Source organism: Erinaceus europaeus, chromosome 1 (genome assembly GCF_950295315.1).
Source record: "Erinaceus europaeus chromosome 1, mEriEur2.1, whole genome shotgun sequence".
In the NCBI taxonomy this organism is placed as follows: Eukaryota; Metazoa; Chordata; class Mammalia; order Eulipotyphla; family Erinaceidae; genus Erinaceus; species Erinaceus europaeus.
In genome coordinates this window covers 31794971-31820848 of record NC_080162.1, presented here as the reverse complement: position 1 = coordinate 31820848, position 25878 = coordinate 31794971, and the positions used below count along the sequence as shown (strand labels likewise).

The window sequence follows — 25878 nt, the reverse complement described above, 5'->3', positions numbered from 1 at the left end:
AAACCAGTGACATTTTCAAATGAATGTGATTATAGAGAAATATGACCCATTTTAAATAATGAACAGTGATCACTGTTAAAAGTCTAGCTTGGGGGAGTCCGGCGGTAGCGCAGCGGGTTAAGCGCACGTGGTGCAAAGCACAGAGACTGGAGTAAGGATCCTGGTTCCAGCCCCGGCTCCCCACCTGCAGGGGAGTTGCTTCACAAGCGGTGAAGCAGGTCTGCAGGTGTCTATCTTTCTCTCCCCCTCTGTTTTCCCCTCCTCTCTCCATTTCTCTCTGTCCTGTCCAACAACAACATCAATAATAACTACAACAATAAAAAACGAGGGCAACAAAAGGGAATAAAAAAAAAAGTCTAGCTTGTTCTTTTACATTTTAAAAGTCCCATTAGTCTTGGCATCTTATACTAGGCTGTTAACATACTAGTTTGTCAGGACAGTTGTCTCTCAAAACTCACTGATGTTTAACACTGACTTAGCGTGATGCAAGAGGGGGTGGCTTCTCTGTTTGGAAGTTAAGAACCAGACTCTTTGCAAACCTTGGGCTTTAAAAACAACTAATAAGAATCTTTAGTTCCATGGTCCAGGAGATGGTGCAATGGATAAAAGTATTGGACTCTCAAGCATGAGGTCCCAAGTTCAATCCCTGGCAGCACATGTACCAGAGTGATGTCTGGTTCTTTTCCTCTCTCCTCCTATCAATTCTCATGAATAAATAAATCTTTTTTTAAAAAAAGAATCTTTAGGGGAGTTGGGTGGTAGCACAGTGGGTTAAGTGCATGTGGAGCAAAGCACAAGGACCAGCATAAGGATCTTGGTTCAAATCCCAGCTCCCCACCTGTAGGGGAGTCTCTTCACAGGTGGTGAAGCAGGTCTGCAGGTGTCTCTTTCTCTTCCCCTCTGTCTTCCCCTCCTCTCTCCATTTCTCTCTGTTCTATCCAACAAAGACGACATCAATAATAACTGTAACAATAAAAAAACAAGGGCAACAAAAGGGAAAATAAATTTTAAAAAAAAAAGAATCTTTAGATCCTTCATCTTCCTAGAATCCAGAAGTATGAGAAAGACCCTTCTCTCCATCTTAAAGAGAGGAATTCATGGCTCTCTTGCAACACACCCAAACTTGTTGCATAATAGGGGGAAAAGGGTAACTGAATCCCTCATGGATGTGACATTTTTGGACTACAGTTCAGATGAGATAGTGTCTAAGCGTAGCAGATATTGTTGTATGTTCAGTGAACTCTTCCTCCTCTGTCTACAACATCTCAGTCTCCCCTGCAGTTAAGTAGGGTCAGATGACTGGACACTGGTGAGTGAATGTGAACAAAAGTAAGGTACACTACTTCTAGTCAATCCCTAAAAACCTCTTCAACCTTCAACCTCTTTTTCTTGATCTGCTGGCTGGAAGCAGAGGGTTCAATGGAGGATTCCAAGGTACTTGAGGATAGTAGCAACAATATGTGGGAGGAGGCTGAGAACCTGAAACATCACATGGAATTAAGACACTCCCCACTTCTACCCCATCAACTTCCAGCAAGAAATGAGGTTTTTGTTGTATCAAACCATAGGAAGATTGGGTTTATCTGCTTCAGCAATTACCCTACACTGACTGAAATGGCTGCTCGAGTCCATTTTAGTATAAAAGAACTTGGGAAGATAGTCACAGTTTAAGAATAAAGCATACTCATTTTACATCACTAACCTTTAGTCTCTTTTTCGGACCTCCTAAAGTCAGAATGAAGCCACTGAGTATTAATACTGAATTGCTTAATTTTTTCTCTCTTTTTTTTAATTCTTTTTTTTAAACTAGTTTTTTTTTTTTTTTTGCCTCCAGGGTTATTGCTGGGGCTCAGTGCCTGCACCGAATCCACTGCTCCTGGAGGCTATTTTTGCCCCTTTTGTTGCCCTTGTTGTTTTATCTTTGTTGTGATTATTATTGTTATTGGATAGGACCGAGAGAAATGGAGAGAGGAGGGGAAGACAGAGAGGGGGAGAGAAAGATAAACACCTGCAAACCTGCTTCACCACTTGTGAAGCAACCCCCCTGCAAGTGGGGAGCTGGGGGCTCAAAGCGGGATTCTTATGCCGGTCCTTGCGCTTTGAGCCATGCATGCTTAACTCAATGCACTACACCCAACTCCCCCCCCCCCTTTTAGCTCTGGCTTATGGTAGTGCAGGGGATTGAACCTGGGACTTTGGAGTCTCAGGCATAAGAATCTCTTTGTATAACCATTATGCTACCTACTCCCGCCTTAAATGCTTAATTCTAAATTAAGCCTCAGCTATGAATTTAGTCCCCATGAATATTTCAGACATCAATAAGCCAGGAATTCATAGCACATTCATAAAATGTACTCCAAGTAGTACAGATGTCAGAACTACAAGTCCAAGACCTTGTAACTCTGCAATTTGTTATCTCTGAGTGAAGTCCTTTTAAATTACTTTTAAAACTAACAAAGGTTAAAAATCGGACCCCCATAGGATGGGCTTAGCTTACACATATTTTACTGGCTAACAGAGAATTTAGCATATGAAAAATTGATTTCTGAGGCCGGGTGGTAGCACACCTGGTTGAGTGCACATGTTACAATGCACAAGAATCTGGGTTCGAGCCCCTGGTCCTCACTTGCAGGGGGAAAGCTTTTTAAGTGGTGAAGCAGTGCTGCAGGTGTCTGTCTCTCTCCCTCTCTCACACCCCCTTTCCTCTCAATTTCTGGCTGTCTCTATCCAATAACTAAATAAAGATAATCAAAGGGGAGGCACGTGTTCTCCCACACCTGACAGCACTCATTCTACTCAGTACCCCTGGACCTTTGGGTTTACAACCCCTGCTCTCACATAGCTGTAAGATCTATGACAGGATAACTTACATAACTCCTGTTCTGAGGACATGAGCTATTTTAGTGTTAAAGGAGGCAATACTTACAGGGTATCCAGGGAAGGGTGGGTAGCCTGTGGGAGGATAGCCCGGGTATGACATTCTGTAACAAAATAATAATAATAATAGTAAAATGTCTTCTGTAATTCCTATAAGGGTTAACTCGTTAGATAGACTGTCTTAGGGTTTTATACAAAACATACCTTATTTTTTCAGAGTCTGGGTGGTGGCTCACCTGGCTGAATGCTCATTACCATGCAAAGGACCTGGGTTCAAACCTCTGCTTCCCCACCTATAGTGAGGAAGCCTCATGAGCTGAAGTAGGATTGCAGGACTCTCTCTCCCCTCCTCAATTTCTCTCTGTCCTATCAAGTAATAATAATAAAAAACACCTTCTTTTTTTAAAACTTTATTTATGAATGAGAGAGAGAAGAGGGAAGGAGATGTTACTCCGGGATACAGGATACTGGGCATTAAATCTTGACCTCACTTTTAGCAAGTCTTGTACTCTACATGTGTACCAGCCATCCCTGGGCTGCCAAAATCTGCTTTTCAAAAGTCTGGCAGGCATTCAAATGTGGACGTGAGGGTTAGTATAAAGCTTATGAACTACTTCATTCCATCATTTCACTATTGTACCAATGCAGTAAGTCTAGTAAGATATATTCCCCTTATACCAATCAAATTTCCATGTTTTCATACTAATACTGTAATCTATGAAACTGATTTATTTGACCAGAGCACTGCTCAGCTTTGGCCTTAGGGTGGTGCTTCAGATTGAACCTGAGACTTCAGAGTGCCTTGAGCACAAAGGTCTTTTGCATAGCTATTAAGTTATCTTCCCGTCCTTATTTCTATATAAGTCAATAGACTTTTTATTTATTTTGTAAAATACAGGCTATTCATTCATTTTGCAGAAAATGCATAAGGAAAATGTGAAAAGGCACTCACTGTAGGGGGCCAGAGGTCCACTGAAATGCATTTCCTCCTTCGCAGGTACATGAGGATATATGTTCAAGTTTTAGCTCTTTTTTTTCCCCCCTCATCACTGGGGCTTCACTGCTCCAGGCCATTTTTTTTTATTTTACTTCTTTTTACCAGAGCATTTCTCAGCTCTGGCTCATGGTGCTTAGGACTGAACCTGGAAGCTCAGAGCCACAGGCACGAAAGCCTTTTGCAGAAACTGCTTTGCTATCTCCCCAGCCCAGTTTTAGTCTTTCTGACATTATTTTATTTATTCAAGCTTGATATTGACAGAGGGGAAGTTCAAAATACATAAAAACAATGTATACGTTCAAATTAAATGAAGAAAATATCCTTTAATTAGAAAGCAGTTGAGTACACATGCTATAACATACAAGGAACCAGGTTCAAGCCCCCTACCCCCATCTTACGGGGGAAAGCTTTGCAAGTGGTGAATCAGGTCTCTCTGTCTCTCTCCAATCTCTCCACTCCCCTCTTGACTTCGCTCTGTCTACACCCAAATAAATAAATAAATAAATAAACTATTAAAAAGAGAGACAGAGAGATGAGACATACAAAGGGAAAGAAGGAAAGATACACCAGCACCAAATCTTGCTCCAGCGCAGTGGGGGCAAGCTCAGATGTGTATACATGACAAAGTAGGAACACTGCACGTGAGTCATCCTGACAGCCCGACTTTCATTCTTTCTAAGATTCATTTATTAGAAAAAGATTCATTCACTCACTTTCATAACGGAGAGAAATAAAACCATCACTCAACTCTGGCACATGCATTACCAGGAATGGGACCTGGGATCACCAGCTTGCAAATCCTATGCTCTATTGCTAAGATATCTCCTCACCCTTTAAATTTATTTTAAAAGTATGCTTAAATGGTGTGGGTGGTGGTGCACTTGCTAGAATATGTTACAATCAGGAGTGGGGCGGTAGCACAGCAGGTTAAGCGCACGTGGCACAAAGCGCAAGGACGGGCATAAGGATCCTGGTTTGAGCCCCCGCCTCCCCACCTGCAGGGGCGTCGCTTCACAAGCGGTGAAGCAGGTCTGCAGGTGTCTGTCTTTCTCTCCCCCTCTGTCTTCCCCTCCTCTCTCCATTTCTCTCTGTCCTATCCAACAATGACGACATCAATAACAATAATAACTACATTAAAACAAGGGTAACAAAAGGGAAAATAAATATTTAAAAAAGAAAAAAAATTTTTTTTAATGTCATATACTCGGGAGTCAGGCTGTAGCGCAGCGGGTTAAGCGCAGGTGGCGCAAAGCAAAAGGACCGGCATAAGGATCCCGGTTCGAACCCCGGCTCCCCACCTGCAGGGGAGTCGCTTCACAGGCGGTGAAGCAGGTCTGCAGGTGTCTATCTTTCTCTCCTCCTCTCTGTCTTCCCCTCCTCTCTCCATTTCTCTCTGTCCTATCCAACAACGACAACTACAACAATAAAAACAACAAGGGCAACAAAAGGGAATAAATAAATAAAATAAAATATTTTTAAAAAATGTCATATACTCATTAACCAGTAGTTACCATTACTAACTACTGCAGTAATTACTATTTTATGGTTATTGTTTTTTCAACACTTTCACTTTTTAACACTTCTCTGGGCTATTCTGAGGCAAATCTCAGACACTATCATATGTAAGTTAGTTTCTATCTTTAAAATACAAGGACTTAAAAAATACTAAGGAGGGAACTGGGCTGTGGCACACTCGATTAAGCACACATATCGCCATGCGCAAGGATCCGGGTTTGAGCCTCCACTTCCCATCTGCAGGGAGGATGTTTCATTTCAATAATGACTTATAGGGGGCCAGGTGGTGGCACACCTGGTTAAGTATGCATATTACCACGCGTAAGGACCCAGGTTTAAGCTCCCACTCTCCACCTACAGGAGGGTGCTTCACAAGTGGTGAAGAAGGTCTGGAGATGTCTGTCTCTCTCTGTCTTTACCTTCCCCTCCCCTCTCAACTTCTCTCTGTCCTATCCAATAAAATACAAAAAAAAGAAGTGGTTACCAGGAGGTGTGGATTTATTCTGTCAGCACTGAACCGCAACAATAAAACCCTGGTGGCAAAAAAAGGGTGCCTTTTTGTTTTTAATTTTCTTATATTTATTTATTTTCCTTTTTTGTTGCCCTTGTTTTTTTTATCGTTGTTGTAGTTATTGTTGTTATTGATGTCGCTGTTAGATAGGACAACAAGAAATGGAGAGAGGAGGGGAAGGCTGAGAGGAGGAGAGAAAGATAGACAATTACAGACCTGCTTCACTGCCTGTTAAGTGACTCCTCTGCAGCTGGGGAGCTGGTGGCTTGAACTGGGATCCTTAAGCCGGTCCTTGAGCTTTGCGCCACGTGCACTTAACCTGCTGCGCTACCGCCCGACTCCCTAACATATATTTTTTAAGAATGAATGAGCAGGCCTGGCAAAACAGCTCACTTACATGGTCCAATGCTTTGCCGGTTGCAACTCAGGCTCAAGTTCAGCCCTACTTCACTGAAGGAAAAAAAAAGTTGGCTGGAAAAGTGGCTCAGTGGTAATGTACATGTGTGAGACTAGGCTTGATTTCTGGCAACCATATATGTAGAGGATATCACTGAAAGAACACTAAAAAAAAAGTAGGGCCAGGGAGGTGATTCAGAGATAGGACATGTGACTTCTATGTGTAGAGAGCTAGGTTTCAATCTCAGCAAGAAAGACTGATGCTGTATGTTCTTCCTCTGATAAAAGGAGAGAGAGAGAGAGAGAGAAAGAAAGAAAGAAAAGAGAGAGGACAGTGACTGGGAGGATAATTAGAAAGAGGCTTACTTTTTTTTATTTTATTTTATTTTATTTTATTTGCCTCCAGGGCTGTTGGTTGGGGCTCGGTGACTGCACTAAGAATCCACTGCTCCTGGAGGCCTTTTTTTTCCCCCTTTTCTTGCCATTATTATTTACCATTGTTGTTGTTGTTGGATAGGACAGTGAGAAATCGAGAGAGGACAGGAAAACAAAGAGGGGGAGAGAAAGAATAGACACCAGCATACCCAAGTGGTGAAGCGACTACCCTGCAGGTGGGGAGCCGGGGGCTCAAACCGCCATGTGCGCTTAACCCGCTGCGCTACTGCCCGCCCCCTCTCAGCCTTACTTTTGTTTAATTTTTATTTATTTATTTATTGCTGCTAGGGTTATCGCTGGAGCTTGATCCCCACAAAATGACACTGTTTCTGGTAGCCTTGTTGTTGTTGATAGAGGATGAGAGACAGAGGTAGAAAGGGAGAGAGGAGGCAGAGAGGTGAGATCCTTGCAGCACTGCAGGTGGGGGGCGGGAGTTTATTACATCACATGGTAATGTGTTGTTGTTCTACCAGATGAGTCAGCACCAGGCCCTGAGAGGTACTTTTCACTGTACACTGAATTCTTTAGGAATTGTGCACATATCATGTAGTATGTTAATGGAAAGTCTAGGATGACTCAACAAATTCAACTTTGCCCAAGAAATAAGACTAGTGGTGAGCCTGAACTTTGGTTTTCTTTTTAACATTCACGATCAGCAATTCCTATTAAAAGATTAGGAATCATTCTTGGTTGCCAAAGCCATCCCCACCCAGTGAGTCAGCAACTAAAAGGGCTGGGTCTCATGATGGGAGTTTTAAGATGGCATAAAGCCCAGAACACAAGAGGCAAATTTTATGCACATTTATGAAGTGAAAAGTAAACAGGGAGAGTGAAGATGGCCTTCATCAGGTACTACAATTTCCCCAAACCTGCCTTTTGGGGGGAGAAGAACTATTTTAATTAGCCGAGCAGGTCCTTTTGATCAACAACTAGAGGCATTTCCGGGCTCTGCAAGGACAGGATAGGAAGGCATCTCTGCTGAAGACCAAAAGGCAGTTTAATTTTGTCTAGTGACAACTTACTACTAGATAGTGCCTGAAATTCTTTCCTGCCCTAGAGGTAACTTATTACACCCTTTATCAAATTGGAATCGACTGCTTTATCAGGTCAGTCGGCCGAGCAGAAATCTGAGAACATAAAGGCAACTGGCTTCTTTTCACTTTGTCACTTTCAGGTGGACACTAGCCATCACCTGTGCGAGATGGGCTAATATCAGCACATGTTCGCCGATGCTGGGATAGGAGCCAAATCTGGAAAGCTATTTCCGGGCCGGGTGGTAGCACTTGGTCGAGTGCACATATCACAATGCGCAAGGCCCTGGGTTCGAGCCCCCGGTCCCCACCTGCGGCGGGCAAACTTCACGAGTGGTGAAGCAGTGCTGCAGGTGTCTGTCTGTCTGACTCCCTATCACTCCCTTGCCTCTGATTTCTGGCTGTCTCTGTGGAAGGAAGGAAGGAAGCTAGATTGAAGAAAGAAAGAAAGAAAGAAAGAAAGAAAGAAAGAAAGAAAGAAAGAAAGAAAGAAAGAAAGAAAGAAAGAAAGAAAGAGACAGATTTCAGCCCCAGGCGGAGTACAATCTCCAGCTTACGTATTTGCCCTAGTGTCCAAGTGCTGTACAACCGCCTCCAAGTTCCCCTAAATCTGCTATGTCATAGCCATGTCCAGTCACCCCTCAAACTGAAGTCACCAGCCAAGTCTCGTCACCTCAGGTTTAGCTTTCGCAGCTGTGGTCGCCCTTTCCTGCTCAGCCTCCACGAGTTCGCTCCCACAGGCCCCGCTCCGGCCTCAGCCCCTCGGGTGGAGGGAGGCCACAGGCCCTGCCCGCGCGGGGAGTCCCCGGAAGCCCCAGGAGCGAACACCCGGCGGACTGGGACGTCGCGACCTCGCAGCTCCCCGCCCCCAGCCCCCCACGACTCCCCTCGGCCCGCACGCCCCCGCCCCGCCCGGGGCCCCGGAGGCCACGCGAGCCGCCCGCCGCCGCCGGGTCACCTCCGGGACAGAGCCGGGCGCGGCGAAGGGAAGGCGAGGGTGGGGGGCGCCGCTCCTCACCTGAGGCCGCAGAGCAGCGTCGCCGCCCGACCCAGACGCCGGCAAGATGGAGCTGGGGGCGGGCTCCGGGAGGGCGGGCCGCAGGGCCCCAGCCCGTTACTGTCGCCTCGGCAGCCGGGAACGCCCCAGGACAGCGGGGCGGCGCCTGGCCCGGCAGGCCCGGGCTGTGCCCTGGAAGCCCCGAGCCTGGCTTGCCTTCCTTCCGCCCCTCCCGGGACGTCCTCCTACAGGTGCACCAGCTGGTTTGATCACCTTTCTCGGACCCCGAGAGCCTGTCCCCCGTCCCTCTTGTGCACACTCTCGAGTCACTGAGGAGGATGCAGTGGTCCCCAGGCCACCCCGGGGCGGGCTGCAAAGAAGGGCTGAGAGCAGGAGCTGGTGCAATCCCAAATCTGCCATGCAGTACCTCTACCTCTTGCTGTCTTCTCAGGATACGACCAGTATCATTTATTAGCCTCGCACGCCCCCGGTGAAATGAGTTAGTATTTTCCCTTTTGTTGCCCTTGTTTTTTTTTTATTGTTGTTGTCATTTATGTCGTTGTTAGATAGGACAAAGAGAAATGCAGAAAGGAGGGGAGACAGAGGGGGAGAGAAAGATAGACACCTGTAGATCTGATTCACGCTTGTGAAGCGACTCCCCTGCAGGTGGAGAGCCGGGGGCTTAAACCGGGATCCTTATGCCGGTCCTAGAATTTGTGCCACATGCGCTTAACCTGCCCGACCCCCAGATGCCTGCTTTTAAAATATATAGATATATATATATATATTTTAAATTTATTCATTTATGAAAAAGATGGGAGAGAGGGAGAGAGAGAGAAAGAACACTCTGGTACATGTGATGCCAGGGACTGAACTTGGAACCTCAAGCTTCAGGGTCACATGCTTTATCCACTGTCTCACCTCCCAGACCTCCCAGACAAGCCTGATTTTTTTAAGTTCAGTACTTTTCCGTACTTGTGTTTTTGGTGTTTTATTTAGGACGACTGCTTAACACTTCTTCATGAAAATGTATTCATATATCTTCTTCTGATTTATAAAGTTAGGCTTTTGATCCATTTTGAGTTAATTTTCATAAATTGTGGGAGGTCTGGGGCCAGTCTTCATTCTTTCTCTCTCTCTCTCTCTCTCTCTCTCTTCTGCATCTTTTTCTTCTTTCTGAGAGGCAGACAGAGAGAGAAACAAACATCTCAGCACCAAAGTTTCCTTCAATGAAGTGGAGACTGGGCTCAAACCTGGTATGTGGCAAAGCCGTACACTATCTAAATGAGCTATTTCATTAGCCCCAAATTTTATTCTTTTGTATGTGGGTATCCAGTTGTCCCGGTACCATTTATTGAGTAGTTTATTTTTTCCCTTGAATTGTTTTGGCACTCTCAAAAAATTAACTGACCATAAAGTCAAGATTTATTTCTGTTCCCTTTTATATTTGTCAATGACTTTCTCACAGTCTCAGTTATTGTTGCTTTGTAATAAATCTTAGAATTGGGGGCCAGACGGTAGCGCAGCGGGTTAAGGGCAGCTGGCACAAAGCGCAAGGACCCAACTAAGAATCCTGGTTTGAGCCCCCGGCTCCCCACCTGCAGGGGAGTCGCTTCACAAGGCGGTGAAGCAGGTCTGCAGGTGTCTATCTTTCTCTCCCCCCCCCCCCGTCTTCCCCTCCTCTCTCCATTTCTCTCTGTCCTATCCAACAACAACGACAACAATAATATTAACAACAACGATAGACAACAAGGGCAACAAAAGGAAAAGGGAGGCCCCCAGGAGCAGTGGATTTATGGTGCAGGCACCGAGCCCCAGCAATAACCCTAGAAGCAAATAATAATAATAAATCTTAGAATTGGGACATGTAAATCTTCCAACCGTGCACAAATTCTCATTTAACTTTGTTTTTTAAATATTTATTTATTTCCTTTTGTTGCCCTTGTTATTTTTTATTGTTGTAGCTATTATTGTTGCTGTTATTGATGTCGTTGTTGCTGGATAGGACAAAGAGAAATGGAGGGGGGGGAAACAGAGAGGGGGAGAGAAAGACACCTCTTGTGAAGCGACTCCCCTGCAGGTGGGGAGCCGGGGGCTCGAACCCGGATTCTTACGCTGGTCCTTGCACTTTGCACCACATGCGCTTAACCCGCTGCGCTACTGCCGGATTCCCCTCATTTAACTTTTTTTCCTCATTAATAGCTTAGTTATTGAGGTAACGACAACTTACAAGACTCTAAGTGTCTACTCTTCAAATTGTGTCATTAGAGGGTGGGTGATGGCACACCTGGTTAAGCGCACATATTATTTTTTTTAATTTAAACATTTAAATGTTTATTCCATTTCTTTGAATTGATGTAACTATTTTTCATTTTTAAATTTAATTTTTAAAAAATTTTTTATTTAAGAAAGGATTAATGAACAAAAACATAAGGTAGGAGGGGTACAACTCCACACAATTCCCACCACCCAATCTCCATAACCCACCCCCTCCCCTGATAGCTTTCCCATTCTCTAGCCCTCTGGGAGCATGGACCCAGGGTCGTTGAGGGTTGCAGAAGGTGGAAGGTCTGGCTTCTGTAATTGCTTCCCCGCTGAACATGGGCATTGACTGGTCGGTCCATACTCCCAGCCTGCCTCTCTCTTTCCCTAGTAAGGTGTGTCTCTGGGGAAGCAGAGCTCCAGGACACATTGGTGGGGTCAAGCGCACATATTATAATGCACAAGGACTCAGGCTTAAGTCCCCAGTCCACACCTGCAGGGGGAAAGCTTTGCAAGTGGTGAAGCAGGGCTGCAGGTGTTTCTCTCTCTTCCTCTCTACCCCTTACCTCTCAATTTCTGGCTGTGTCTAATATATATATATACACATACACACACACACACACACACACACACATATATATATATATATATATATGTAATTTTAAAATGTGTCACTACACCACATCCCTCATCAAAGGCCCAATGTCCACTGAGGTCCCTCCACTCCCCATTCCGTGTTCCTCTTGATAAACTCAGTTCTGCACTTCTAGGCCAAAGCTTTGTCATCTGACTTTACTTGTTCCCTTGCTTTGCTTCTTCATTTCCCCCACATGAGAAGGGTATTTTCTTTTCATAAAACTCCCTTCAGTATTTCTTATAAGACTTATTTAGTGGAAGTTAGTTCCCTTCTGTTGCTCATCTGAAAATCTCTTCATTGCACCTTCAAACTTGATTGATAACTTAGCCTGATAAAGTCTTCTTCTTTCTTACTAGTGCACTGCTCAGCTCTGGCTTATGGTAGCACAGGAGATTGAACCTGGGAACTGGGAGCCTCAGGCATGAGAGTCTGTTTGCATAACCGTTATGCTGGTGTTCGGTGCCTGCATCACGAATCCACTGTTCCTGGAGGCTTCCCCCCCTTTTGTTTTATCGTTATTGTGGTTATTATTCTTGTCGTTGTTGTTGGATAGGACCTGCAGACCTGCTTGACCAGTTGCTTATGAAGCGACTTCCCTGCAGGTGGGAAGCCTGGGGCTCCAACCAGGATGCTTACGTTGGCCCTTGCACTTTGTGCCACATGCGCTTAACCTGCTGTGCTATGCCCAACTCCCAGTTTATTTATTTTTTAAATATTTTATTTATTTTGGATAGAGATAGAGAAATCAAGAGACGTGGGGAAGGTGGAGAGGGAGAGGGACTTGCGGACACTCCTTTATTCACTACATATGAAGCTTCCTGCTGTGGGTAGGGACTAGGGGTTTGAACAAACCTTGTGCACTACAGTGTGTATACTCAACCAGGTGCGCCACCACCGAGTCCAGATTTTTGCTATTTTAATTACTGTGTGCCTTATGGAACTTAGGTTTGGATTTACTATTTTTTAAATATTTTTTTAAATTTATTATTTATTCCCTTTTGTTGCCCTTGTTGTTTTTTTATTGATGTAGTTATGATTGATGTCGTTGTTGTTGGATAGGACAGAGAGAAATGGAGAGAGGAGGGGAAGACAGAGAGGGGGACAGAAAGATAGACACCTGAAGACCTGCTTGGCCGCTTGTGAAGCGACTCCCCTGCAGGTGGGGAGCCGGGGCCTTGAACCAGAATCCTTATGCCAGTCCTTGCGCTTTGTGTCACCTGCGCTTAACCCGATGCCCAACTTCCTTGGATTTATTTTTTTGTGGAGCTATTAGAGTTTCTTGAATATGTGAGTCTATCTCCTTCAATTTGGGAGAAATTGTTTATTTGTTTGTTTTGCCACCAGGGTTATCGCTGGGACTCAGTGGCGACACTATGAATCCACTGCTCCTGGTGGCCTTTATTTATTTATTTTTTTTTTTGGATAGGACAGAGAGAAATTAAGAGAGGAGGGGGAGATGGAAAGGGAGAGAGAAAGATAGACACCTGCAGACCTGCTTCATGGCTTCTGAAGCAACCCTCCTGCAGGTGGGGAGTGGTGGCTTGAACCTGGGTCCTTGAATTTAGTACTATGTGTGCTTAACCAGATGTGCCACTGCCTGGCCCATCATTTCTTTAAAAAGAATTATGCCCTGTATTATATTAAAGCAAAAGACTGGGGGAGGAGAAGCTGGGAGGGGAGGAGAAGGCATTGGGGTCCCAGTACATGATGGTGGACAAGGAGCTAAGTATTCTGCATTGGGAGATGAGAGCTTGTACGATGTATCAACAACTGCATTGTAAACCATAAACCACTCCTCCCCCAAAAAATAAATAAATAAAAAGGAAAAAAATTCTATGCATTTCATTTCTCCTTCTGGCATCCCCATGATACAAATAGCCCTCTTCTTTATATTGTTCCATTATGCTTACTGCCTTCATTTGTGTTAGTTTTTTCTTTTTGTGGGTTTTTAGGGTGGCTTCCTCTGCCTAATCTTCCTGCTCACCACTTTGACTGCTGGATTCTGCCTATCTCTGGGTACATCTCTCCACTAAGGTGTGGTTTTTGGTTTTGTCACCAGGGTTGTCACTGGAGCTCGGTGCCTACAGGATGAATCCACTGCTCCTGGCAGCCATTTTGTTCTTTCCTTTTTCTCTTTCTTTGTTTGATAGAAGAGAGAGAAATTGAGCTCATTTCACTCTTTCTTAATGTAATTCTGGATACTAGGCATTCTTCCTAATATACAGGTAAGGAAACTTCTGGGGGAAAATGAGTTGTTCACTTTTCCCATGGACACTAAATATTTGGTACTTAGCCCAAGATTCATTCTCAGATTTTCAGTAAATATGTTCCTTCTATAATCTGGTTCCAAATTATTTTCCAGACTTAGTACAAAATCCCCCAATGTACCTTAAAATATTTCCATTGTTTTTGTGCCTCCAAACTTATGCTTCTGGTGTCCTTTTCATGTGAAATAGTTTGTCCTTGGTTTCATATAATTCATATTCACAAAACCTATCACTTAGCACAGTGACCTCTTCAGTTTACTTAAAAAAAAATTTAATATTTATTTATTTTCCCTTTTGTTGCCCTTGTTGTCTTTTTAAAATTTTTTAATATTTATTTATTTTCCCTTTTGTTGCCCTTGTTGTTTTTTATTGTTGTAGTTATTGTTCCTATTGATGTTGTCGTTGTTGGATAGGACAGAGAGAAATGGAGAGAAGAGGGGAAGACAGAGAGGGGGAGTGAAAGACACCTGCAGACCTGCTTCACCGCCTGTGAAGCGACTCCCCAGCAGGTGGGGAGGCATGGGCTTGAGGTAGGGGCTTGAACCGGGATCCTTATGCCAGTCCTTGCACTTTGCGCCACCTGCGGTTAACCCACTGTGCTACTGCCCGACTCCCTCATTCAGTTTACTTAAAAGTGCGAGCCTCTCATGGTTTATTTTATCATTATTATTTGTTTTTTAGGCAGTGTCTAGGAATGAACTCAGAGCCTTCCTTGCACATGTACAGTACTGCTGAGCAGCCTTCCATGCCCAACTTTTTCATTTTTTTAGAGAGATGGGGTGGTGGGGAGGCATAGAGTGAGAGAAACATGTTAGCATTGCTCAGTCACCCATGTAGCTTCCCCAGTGTCATCTGTGGTGTTCCCATGTGGTGCCAGATCTTGAACCCAGGACTTCCTGCATGGGAAGGAACACACTCTATCTGGTAATCTATTTTCCAGTTCTTCAAGGATCTTATTCCACATTATACCTTGTAATACCTATATGTTATTTCATTCCCTAAGTTAAGAAATGAGGATTATTCCAGTTACAATTATTTTTCTCAAGGCCCTGTGTACCTCTCACATGGTAAATACTGTTTTAATGAATAAATCAATTCTTTTTTTAAAAATACTTTATTTATTTTTCCCTTTTGTTGCCCTTGTTGTTTTATTGTTGTTGTTGTTGTTATTGATGTCGTAGTTGTTGGGTAGGACAGAGAGAAGTGGAGAGAGGAGGGGAAGACAGAGGGGGGAGAGAAAGATAGACACCTGCAGACATGCTTCACTGCCTGTGAAGTGACTCCCCTGCAGGTGGGGAGCCAAGGACTCCAACTGGGATGCTTACCATGGTCCTTGCGCTTCGTGCCACCTGCGTTTAACCTGCTGCTCTACCGCCCGACTCCTTGAATAAATCAATTCTAACACTACTCCTATCAAAGTGGGCAATATGAATGTATGTGTGGTGACCCAAGAGGTAGCACAGTGGATAAAGTGTTGGACTCGCAAGTATGAAGTTGAGAATCCAGTCTCTGGCATCATATGTGAGTAATGCTTGGGGGTTCTCTCTGTGTCTCATAAACAAACAAACAAACAAATATATAAGACTTGGGAGATAACATATCGTTATGCAAAAGGTTTTCATGCCTAGGACTCTAAGATGCCAGGTTCAATTTCCAGTACCACCATAAGCCAGAGCTGAACAATGCTCTGGTCTCATTCTCTCTTTCTCTCTAATAAAACAAATAAAAATATTTTTAAAAGGGGACCAGGCATTGGTACACCTGGTTAAGTGCACACATTACAGTGCACAGGAAACAGGTTCAAGCCCCTGGTCCCCACCGGCTTTATGAGTTGTGAAGCATGGCTGAAGATGTCTGTCGCTTTCCTTCTCTATCTCCCCCTCCCCTCTCAATTTCTCTGTCTGTATCCAATAATATTTAAAAAACAAGAACAACAACAAAATATATATATATATATATATTTTGCCTCCAGGGTTATTGCTGGGGCCCGGTGCCTGCACCATGAATCCACTGCTCCTGGAGGCTTCCCCCCTTTTTTTATTTTAATTTTTTTTTAATATTTATTTATTTATTCCCTTTTGTTGCCCTTGTTGTTCTATTGTTGTAGTTATTATTGTTGTTGTCGTTGTTGGATAGGACAGAGAGAAATGGAGAGAGGAGGGGAAGACAGAGGGGGGAGAGAAAGATAGACACCTGCAGACCTGCTTCACCGCCTGTGAAGCGACTCCCCTGCAGGTGGGGAGCCGGGGTTCGAACCGGGATCCTTATGCCGGTCCTTGTGCTTTGCGCCACCTGCGCTTAACCCACTGCGCTACAGCCCGACTCCCTTCCCCCCCCCTTTTGTTACCTTGGTTTGTGGGACTATGTGAAAGCTTGGTAGAGCTTAGGGGAGATCTCCCGTCCTTGGATGGAGGTCTGGATAGACACCCAGCTTGTTAGCCTCTCTCGTCATAGAGATGAGCCAAGAGGGAAAAAGTCTCCCAGACTAAGCTTGCCTTGTTAGCCTCTCAAGCCCACAGAAATCTCACAGTTTCTCCCTGCTAGCAGCAGGCCACATGGATGCCTGCTTTAAGGTTCATTTACTAAAAGTTCACCTCACCTTCTTTTTTTTTAAATTTCTTTATTGGGGAATTAATGTTTTACATTCAACAGTAAATACAATATTTTGTACATGCATAACATTCCCCAGTTTCCCATATAACAGTACAACCCCACTATGTCCTCTGTCATCCTTCTTGGACCTGTATTCTCTCCACCTACCTACCACCACCCCAGAGTCTTTTATTTTGGTGTGATACACCAATTCCTGTTCAGGTTCTACTTGTGTTTTTTTTTTTTTTTTTTCTGATCTTGTTTTTCCACTTCTGCCTGAGAGTGAGATCATCCCATATTCATCCTTCTGTTTCTCACTTATTTCACTAACATGCATTTTTCAAGGCCCATCCAAGATCAGCTGAAAACGGTGAAATCACCATTTTTTACAGCTGAGTAGTATTCCATTGTGTATATATACCACAACTTGCTCAGCCACTCATCTGTTGTTGGACACCTGGGTTGCTTCCAGGTTTTGGCTATTACAAATTGTGCTGCTAAGAACATATGTGTACACAGATCTTTTTGGATGGATATGTTGGGTTCCTTAGGATATATCCCCAGGAGAGGAATTGCAGGATCATAGGGTAGGTCCATTTCTAGCCTTCTGAGAGTTCTCCAGACCGTTCTCCACAGAGGTTGGACCAACTGACATTCCCACCAGCAGAGTAGGAGGGATCCTTTGACCCCACACCCTCTCCAGCATTTGCTGCTGTTACCTTTTCTGATGTATGACATTTTCACAGGAGTGAAAAAAAGAATTCATTGCCAGCACTTTTTAAAAAAATATTTATTTATTTATTTATCCCCTTTTGTTGCCCTTGTTTTATTGTTGCAATCATTACTATTATTGATGTAATTGTTGTTGGATAGGACAGAGAGAAAATGGAGAGAGGAGGGGAAGACAGACAGGGGGAGAGAAAGATAGACACCTGCAGACCTGTTTCACCGCTTGTGAAGCGGCTCCCCTGCTTCCTGTGGGGAGCCGGGGAATCTCAAACCGGGATCTTTACGTCGGTTGTTGTGCTTTGCGCCACGTGCGCTTAACCAATATATAATATTTTAAAAGATTTTGTTACATATGAGAGAGTTTCACATGGGACAGAGAGGAGAGAGATAAATAAGCCAGAGCACCTGTCTAATGCATGTGACACTGGAGATTAAGCTGGAAATCTCAGGCAGGTGCAGGTAAGTTCAATGAACTACTAGTTGAATTATTTTCCTGGCCACTATACTAACAACTTTTTTTTTAGTAATTTAGGAAATTTAACCGGGATCCGTATGCGGGTCCTTGCGCTTTGCGCCACTTGCACTTAACCTGCTGCGCTACCGCCTGACTCCCCATTGCCTGCACTTTTACCTGGTACATTATATTACATTTCATTTCTCAGAGACTTGACATTTACAAGAATGGGCTATACTCTCTGCATGTTCTTTTTGTTTTGTTTTTAAAGATTTTATTTATGAGAAAGCTAGGAGGAGAGAGAAAGAATCAGACATCACTCTGGCACATGTGCTGCCGGGGATCGAACTCGCGACTTCATGCTTGGGAGTCCAAAGCTTTACCACTACGCCAACTCCCGGACCACTCTCTGCATGTTCTTTATAACTTTTTACATTGCATTATTTATAAATAGGAAAGGGGTAAATACTATAATACATTTTAACACTAGCACACTTACTATCACAAGTAGGTATAATAAATTAACAATTAATTCTTTACCTTGTTTAAAAACTGGTAAAGCCATCAGAAATGAATATGTTATATCTACTTTCATTCATTTTTCTGATTTTTGTGAAATCTTCTGTAGATCAGATTTAGTTAAGATGTAATAGCTGTTGGGGCTGGGCGGTGGTGGGCCCAGCAGAGTGTACACGTTATCATGAACTAAGACCCAGGTTTAAGCCCCTGCTTCCCATCTGTGGGGGCTAGAGGAGGGTGAGGTTTCATGAATGGTGAAACAGTGCTGTAGGTGTTTCTCTTTCTCTCCCTCTTTCCATGTCTTCTTTCCCTCTCAATTTCTATCTGCTCCTATCAAAAAGGGGAAAGAAAAAAAAAAAGAAAAGGAAATAAATGTCCACCAGAAGCAATAGATTCATCGTGCAAGCAGTAAGCCCCAGCAGTAACTCTAGTGGCCAATATATATTAGTTGTCATGATAGGTACAAACTCCCCAGTTTTAATTGTGTAATTGTATATTCAAAGAAAGTTTAGGAGATTCAGAAGACAAATTTCCCATAAAGATTCATGAAATTATTAACTCCTGCTAAATATAACAAAATAACTTAAATTCAAGCAGTGCTGAATTGCTAAATATTTATTTTCAAGTATGTATTCTGTTTATGATATTGATAAAACTGTGATAGAGAAATGTGCTGCTAAAGGATATAATAATAAATGCTCACCCTCAGTAGTGAGAAAAGTTATAAGAAATATATAACTACTAAAATATAATCAATGTCCATGCATTAAGTCAAATAAAGTTGTTTTGTTTTTAAAATGCAAAAAAAAAAAAAAAAAAGGGAGGTTGGTCACAGGTTGTAAGACCTCTAATTCAACTTAGAATCTTTTCCTGGACAGGTGAATAGGGTTTAGGATAAAGTAGGCTTCAAAGTTGGCAATGGTGCCAGGGAGACAGGGTAACAGTTATGCAAAATAGTCTCATGCTTGAGGTTTTAAGGTCTCAGATTCAATCCCCAGTACCATACAGCTAGAGCTGAGCAGTGCTCTGGTGAGGGGGAAAAAAGTTGGCAACCATCTGGTATCAGGTTACTCTCATTACAACTTGTCCATTTTCTAGACACTCAAGTCAGCAATTTAATCTAAACCCTACCATCTACTTTCTCATCCAACTTCTTTTTATCCAGCTGGCAGGAGCTCCCATGAAACATGATATAGTAGGCACTGCAGTATATTGGTTGTTTGTTGGGGTTGGAATAAACTTGTTCAGGTTTAAGGGATGCAAAAGGGTTAGCTCCATAGGCAGTGATATGTGTATCCAGGTCCACCAGAATCTGCAAAGATGCCTCCAACTCCTGATGGCTATGGGAGACAGATAAAAATGTCTTTGCTGATTATGAGAGACAGGAAAGAAATGGTTCAGAAGTTGACATTTCTAGATTCATCAATCATCAAAATTACTTATACCTCGACTAAGCAAAGGCCTCCCAAATGTTTAACCATCCAATTAACTAGCAGCACAGGACTTTGTTCTAAGAGGATAAGAAAGTATGAAAAGGAGGATATCTTTGCCAGAAAGCAGAAGATGAGTGCTGGCAGAGGGTGGGAAGGCAAGTGAGCTAGTCTATATCAAGAGACATGTGAGTGTGGGAAATATCAAAATACGAACAGGTCTAACCTGTAAAGAGTAATCAATGTAGGGATGCCATAATCACGAAGTAGCAGGAGGGTAGGAAGCCAAGCTTCTACTAAGTCTAGAGAAGCATGGAAACCTGTAGAACAAAATGAAATTGGGAGAAGGGAAGAGAAAGGTCGAAGTAGATCTTAAGCAAGATTTTTGTGTTCACCCCACTTCTCACCGTACCTTTAACACCCATTTACCACCATCACCAACTCTGGGTTCTTCAATGGAAAATCCGAACCCAGGTGTGGTCATATAGTTAATGTTCAACCAAGGTTATTATGTTGTGGCCAAACTTAAAAAATGAATGACGTTCCAAAGATAGGAGATGAATGAATCAGAACAAGAAAAATCACAGTGAAGCCAGCCAGTATTCCCCTGTTCTGATGACTCTTACCTGGATGGAATGCCACCACCAAATCTGGACGAGCTGTCTTCCCAGTTTCTACTTGCTCCTCCCAGAAGTCATGATAGAAGCCCCGTTGGCCAGTAAGTTGAGCTTTGCCAGGCTCCGGGGGTGAAGAACTACTCTGTGAAAAACCAGCAGCCACGTCTACACCCACCATGATCACACGGAGGCCAAGGTGTCCAGGAAACATGTAGCTAAGCTCATCATAGTCCCCAGGGCGAGTGAGGAATGTTTCTACATGGGAAGCACCAACCACATGCACAGCAACTCCCCCACTCTTCCCAGCCTCTATCCCCAAGGCCCGCAGCCCTAGGCCCACTGTTAAGGGTCGTGACAGGGCATCTGTCAGCAGCCGCTTCAAAGAGCCCTGCAGGATATCTGGATCTGGTCTTGGCCGTCCTGCATTGGTCCACAGGGTGGTCATGGCATGACTACCTAGCACAGCACTCAGTGTAGCATCTAGCTGTAAACCTCGCATAGAAAACCAGGTTTCCCAGTTCTGTACAACTTCAGCCAGACATGGCCAAGGTCCTGAAGGTAGAACAAAATCACCTGCAGGAAAAAAGGAATAGGGTGTGATCTAAGCCTTTCCTGATTTAATATTCCCTCCATGTTCAATTCCAGTTTGTGACCAGGAGTGCCCACCCCCTCCTGACTACACAGTTCCTCATTCTTTACTCACAAAACATGCTGCTTATCTTTCCCCAAGTGTGAGTAATTATGACTACTACGACAGAGTTCCCTCATCTCACCACTCCACCTGTTACCAGAAGCCATTCCATGAGACGGTCCACAGCTACAAGACTCAACTCTTAACAAACCCTCCTGTGTACTGGCCAGTCTGACCTCTGGCACTCTGGATCACAGTAATAGACATTTCTGCATCTGAAAGAATGAATTCCAGAAATAGATGCTCCATATCTCAAAGATGATCAGGGGCGTCTGGGGAAGGGAACTGAACATTCTACACCTAGGAAGAGTGCTCACTGAATAAGGAAGAGAGAGAAAGGAGTACATTTGGTAGGGAAGGAAGGAAGGAGAGACTGGGAATGTAATTACTCTTAGGTCAAAGTCACAACCTAAATTATTTATTTATTTGTTTTTTGGATAGAGACAGAGAAATTGAGAGGGAAGGGAGACACCTGCAGCCCTGCTTCACCTCTTGTGAATCTTTCACTTGCAGGTAGGGTCCAGGGGCTTGAACCCAGGTCTTTGTGCATTGTAACATGCTGCTCTACTGGGTGTGCCACCGCCTGGCCCCTAGAATGACTTTTTAACATCTCTTGCAAAAAAACAAAACACAAGGAATTTGTGACTGCCCTCTAAGTACAAGTACAGTTTGACTCCAACCTCCCCAGAACAGTCAGTCTCACTCTGTAAATCCCCAAGAAGAGGTGGGTAGAGAAGTTTACACTTTTAACACTAAAAATAAGATTTGATATATTCTGCTTTCTCTGTGGAATAGATCATAGAAAATCAGGCATGGAGCTGTAAACTCTGAGGCCTTTATTCCTGTAATCAGGACTTAGAAAAAGGCTATTTTACTTTTGTATGTGTTTTTTACTAGTCACCTTTTACAGTGCCGCAGGACCTTGGAGTCTGAGAGGCCACTAGGGAGTACGCTACAGTAAGCACAGAATTTGAAAGTGTCCTCCATCTTCTGGAACATTTCTCGAGGGCATTGAAATCCAAAGCCTGATCCAGGAATGCCCCCATCTATCACCAACCTGCAGAGACAGCATGGCAAAGTGACAACAGAAAAAGACCAAATCTCTGAAACCTTTCATGATGCCCCCCTTGCCTCCTGTTTATTTCCACCTACTACCACATCTTTTATTCTTATCATTTCCCAAGCAAATTGTATTTCTTCTACAGTAGTAAAACTGGCAAAAATGAGGATGATCATTTTTTTCTTTTTAAAAAAAATTTATTCCCATGTTATGCATGTACAAACTATTGTATTTACTGTTGAATGTAAAACATTAATTCACCAATAAAGAAATAAAAAAAATTATTACCTTTTGTTGCCCAAGTTTCTCTATTGTTGTAGTTACTGATGATGTTGTTGTTAGATAGGACAGAGAGAAATGGAGAGAAGAGGGAAAGATAGAGAGGGGGAGAGAAAGATAGACACCTGTGAAGCGACTCCCCTGCAGGTGGGAAGGCGGAGGCTCAAACCGGGATCCTGATGCTGGTCCTTGCAAAATTCTTTTTTCTTTTTTGATTTAATAATGGTCAACCAGATTGTAAGACAACATGGGTACAATTCCACACAATTCCCACCACCAGAGTTTTGTAGCCCATCCCCTCCACTGGAAGTTTCCCTATTTTTTATCCCTCAGGGAGTATAGACCCAGGGCCATTATGGGGTACAGAAGGTGAGAGGCCTGGCTTCTTTACAGATTCTTTTATTTATTTTATTTTCATAGAGACAGAGAGAAATTGAAAGGGGAAGGGTAGAGAGGGAGATAGAGGGAGAGAGACAGAGAGACACCTGGAGCTCTACTTCACCATTGGTGAAGCTTTCCCCTACAGGTGGGACCAGGGGGCTTGAACCCAGCTCCCTGAGCACTGTAGGGTGTATGTTTAACCAGGTGGGCCACCACCTGGACCCAATGATCAAATTCTTCACCGCAAATGACCCCATATTCCCCAAACCATACCCCTCTGTACTATCTGAAATCACTGCTACAGAAACAGTGTGTTGTTCTACAGCACTGGTCACTCACTTGTATTCTTCATAACTTTTCATGTTCAGTTTTTCAAGGATTAGCTGGGGTAGTCCAGGGACATTATTCTCCAAGGACAAGAAGCCAAGTGCATGGATACTAGGGCCAGGTTTTGAGAGTGTCAGAGGCACAGGAGTCACAACTGCAGGTGAGGTTACAACCATGGGAGCCACCAGTGAGGGGGGTTTCTTGTATCTTCGTCTCCGTGACTTTGGACAAAGACAAGACTTTGGCTTGTTCACTGACACCTAGGAACCGTATGTTGAAGAGATATAGAATTTTGCAAGTAGGGCAAACAGAATGTATTTTCATATGTTAGATCTTTTACTTTTCATGTAGTTCCTCAGATCCATGTATTAGTAAGATTTACTTAGGATCTAATGATTATTGATCACCACAGGCACTACTGATTGATGTGAAAAACAGAAGAAAAATAATTGTGTAGGAATATAATTACATGTACATGTGTTATTTATGAAATTATACCCACATATGGAATGCATAGAAAAAGTTCTAACAGGGTTCATATAAAACAGCAATGTTTCACTCTCTTCAGAGACTAGGATGGAAACTCAGTTGGTCAGAGGAAACTTTAGATTTCTCTGTAGCAGCTGACTTTTGCTTTTTAAAAATTGCTGGGAGTTGGGCAGTAGCGCAAAGCACACGTGGCGCAAAGCACAAGGATCGGTTTAAGGATCCCAGTTCGAGCCCCCAACTCCCACCTGTAAGGGAGTCACTTTACAGGTGGTGAAGCAGCTCTGCAGATGTCTATCTTTCTCTCCCCCTCGCTGTCTGCTAACAATAACTATCCATTGTCTTCTTGAACCCTAAGACAACAGGAACCTCACATTTCCACTATAGAGCCTATATTTCCCCCAGTCCTGGAACCTTAGGGTGGGGCCCACTTTTCTGCATGCTTCTCTCAATTCATACCAAATAATATTGCATCCGAGGATCGCAAGCAAATCAACGCAATGAGTGCCACACCAGCAGGCTTCACTTCAGACTGTGACCAGAGACTTCAGGTGTGGAATGACAACCCTTCAGCCGCATCACTCGGGTGAGACCTTTCCTTTCATAGTATTCTCTAATTCCATTCCAGGTGGTCCACTCCCCAATAAAGTCCCCAAACCTAGGTATAGTCCAGGTCCCCTGAGATAGAGCATAGGTTCACATGTGCCCATAAACTAGGGGAAAAATATATACCTGAAAGTAGAAGTACACAAGAGCCTGTAGGGAATACCCCCCAACACTTCATCTGCACTATTCCAGTCTTTGGGTCCATGATTGTTCAACAATTTGTTTGGCTCTGTATGTTAACTCTCTTTTCAGCCACCAGGCTCCGGATGCCAGCAAGATGCTGACCAGACTTCCCTGGACAGACAACCCCATCAATGTGTACTGGAGCTCCGCTTCCTCAGAGCCCCACCCTACTAGGGAAAGGGAGAGGCAGACTGGGAGTATGTATCGACCAGCCAACGCCCATGTTCAGTGGGGAAGCAGTTACAGAAGCCAGACCTTCCACCCTCTGCAACCCACAACAACCCTGGATCCATACTCCCAGAGAAATAGAGAATGGGAAGGCTATCAGGGGAGGGGATGGGATATGAAGATTGGGTTATGGGAATTGTGCGGAATTGTACCCCTCTTATTCTATGGTTTTGTTAATGTCTCCTTTCTTAAATAAAAATAAATAAATAAATAAATAAAAACAAGGACGGGAGTCGGGCTATAGCGCAGCAGGCTAAGCGCAGGTGGCGCAAAGCACAAGGACCGGCATAAGGATCCCGGTTCGAACCCCGGCTCCCCACCTGCAGGGGAGTCACTTCACAGGCGGTGAAGCAGGTCTGCAGGTGTCTATCTTTCTCTCCTCCTCTCTGTCTTCCCCTCCTCTCTCCATTTCTCTCTGTCCTATCCAACAACAATAATAACTACAACAATAAAACAACAAGGGCAACAAAAGGGAATAAATAAATAAAATAAAATATTTAAAAAAGGGCAACAAAAGGGAAAATAAATAAATATAAAAATAATAATAATTAGATGTAAGCAAATATATAAGGCAATATGTGGATCCTAAGGAAAAATGATAACAGATGAGAAGTTTTGTTTTAAACAGGAATTGTGAAAAATATTTTCACTTATTATTGGATAGAGACAAAGAGAAATTGAGAGGGGGGAAAGGAGATAAGAGGGTCAGAGACAGACACCTGAAGCCCTTCTTAACACTTGTGAAACTTTCCCCATATAGGTGGTGACCAGGGGCTTGAACTTGGGTCCTTGTGCACTGTAATGTGTGCTTAACTAGGTGTGCCACTGTCTGACCCCCAGAAAAGTTTCTTCAGATGGTGAGCTGTAGGAAAATTATGAAGTAAGTAGTAATCAGAAAAGCAGTACAGTCTGAATATAGAGAGATAGAAAAAAGGAATTCTAAGAATAGAGAAGAGCATGAGCAAAGAAATATATATGGGCACATTTTGAAAACTAATGAAATAGAATGCTTTGAGTTTGGTGAGTCTGAACACCTAAATTGTAAAAGATTAAAATATATATTTTAGAAGAACACACATGGAAGAAACTTCATGATGTTAGTTTTGGCAATGACATTTTGGATATGACTCTAAATAGACATCAAAAAACACAAGCTTGGGAGTCAGGCAGTAGCGCAGTGGGCTAAGCGCACGTGGGGCAAAGTGCAAGGACCGGCATCAGGATCCCAGTTCGAGCCCCTGGCTCCCCACCTGCAGAGGAGTCACTTCACAGGTGGTGAAGCAGGTCTGTAGGTGTCTATCTTTCTCTCCTCATCTCTGTCTTCCCTTCCTCTCTCCATTTCTCTCTGTCCTCTCCATCAATAACAACTAC

General features: G+C 43.6%; 2 protein-coding genes across 4 annotated transcripts in view; both read right to left on the bottom strand.

Annotated features, from left to right (window-relative positions):
* ANXA7 (annexin A7) overlaps window positions 1–8913 on the bottom strand; it is a 32083-nt gene extending 23170 nt beyond the window's left edge. For 2 of the 3 annotated variants that reach the window (XM_060175796.1, XM_060175865.1), the window contains exons 1-2: window positions 8781–8913; window positions 2927–2981 (exon numbers count right to left, since the gene is read on the bottom strand). In XM_060175796.1, the coding sequence (XP_060031779.1) occupies window positions 2927–2980 (54 nt within the window). In that variant the 5' untranslated portion in view covers window position 2981; window positions 8781–8913. Of the gene's footprint in view, window positions 1–2926; window positions 2982–8435; window positions 8624–8780 lie in introns of those variants that run through there. The other variant, XM_060175814.1, reaches the window with a different exon arrangement.
* An 8694-nt stretch (window positions 8914–17607) lies between these two features.
* Window positions 17608–23964, bottom strand: MSS51 (MSS51 mitochondrial translational activator). Its single transcript, XM_060204687.1, is given in 7 exon segments — window positions 17608–19559; window positions 19876–19969; window positions 20276–20839; window positions 21048–21172; window positions 21859–22014; window positions 23017–23264; window positions 23950–23964. Coding segments are annotated over 7 exon segments (1422 nt in total). The 3' UTR covers window positions 17608–19339.
* Window positions 23965–25878: the final 1914 nt, after the last annotated feature.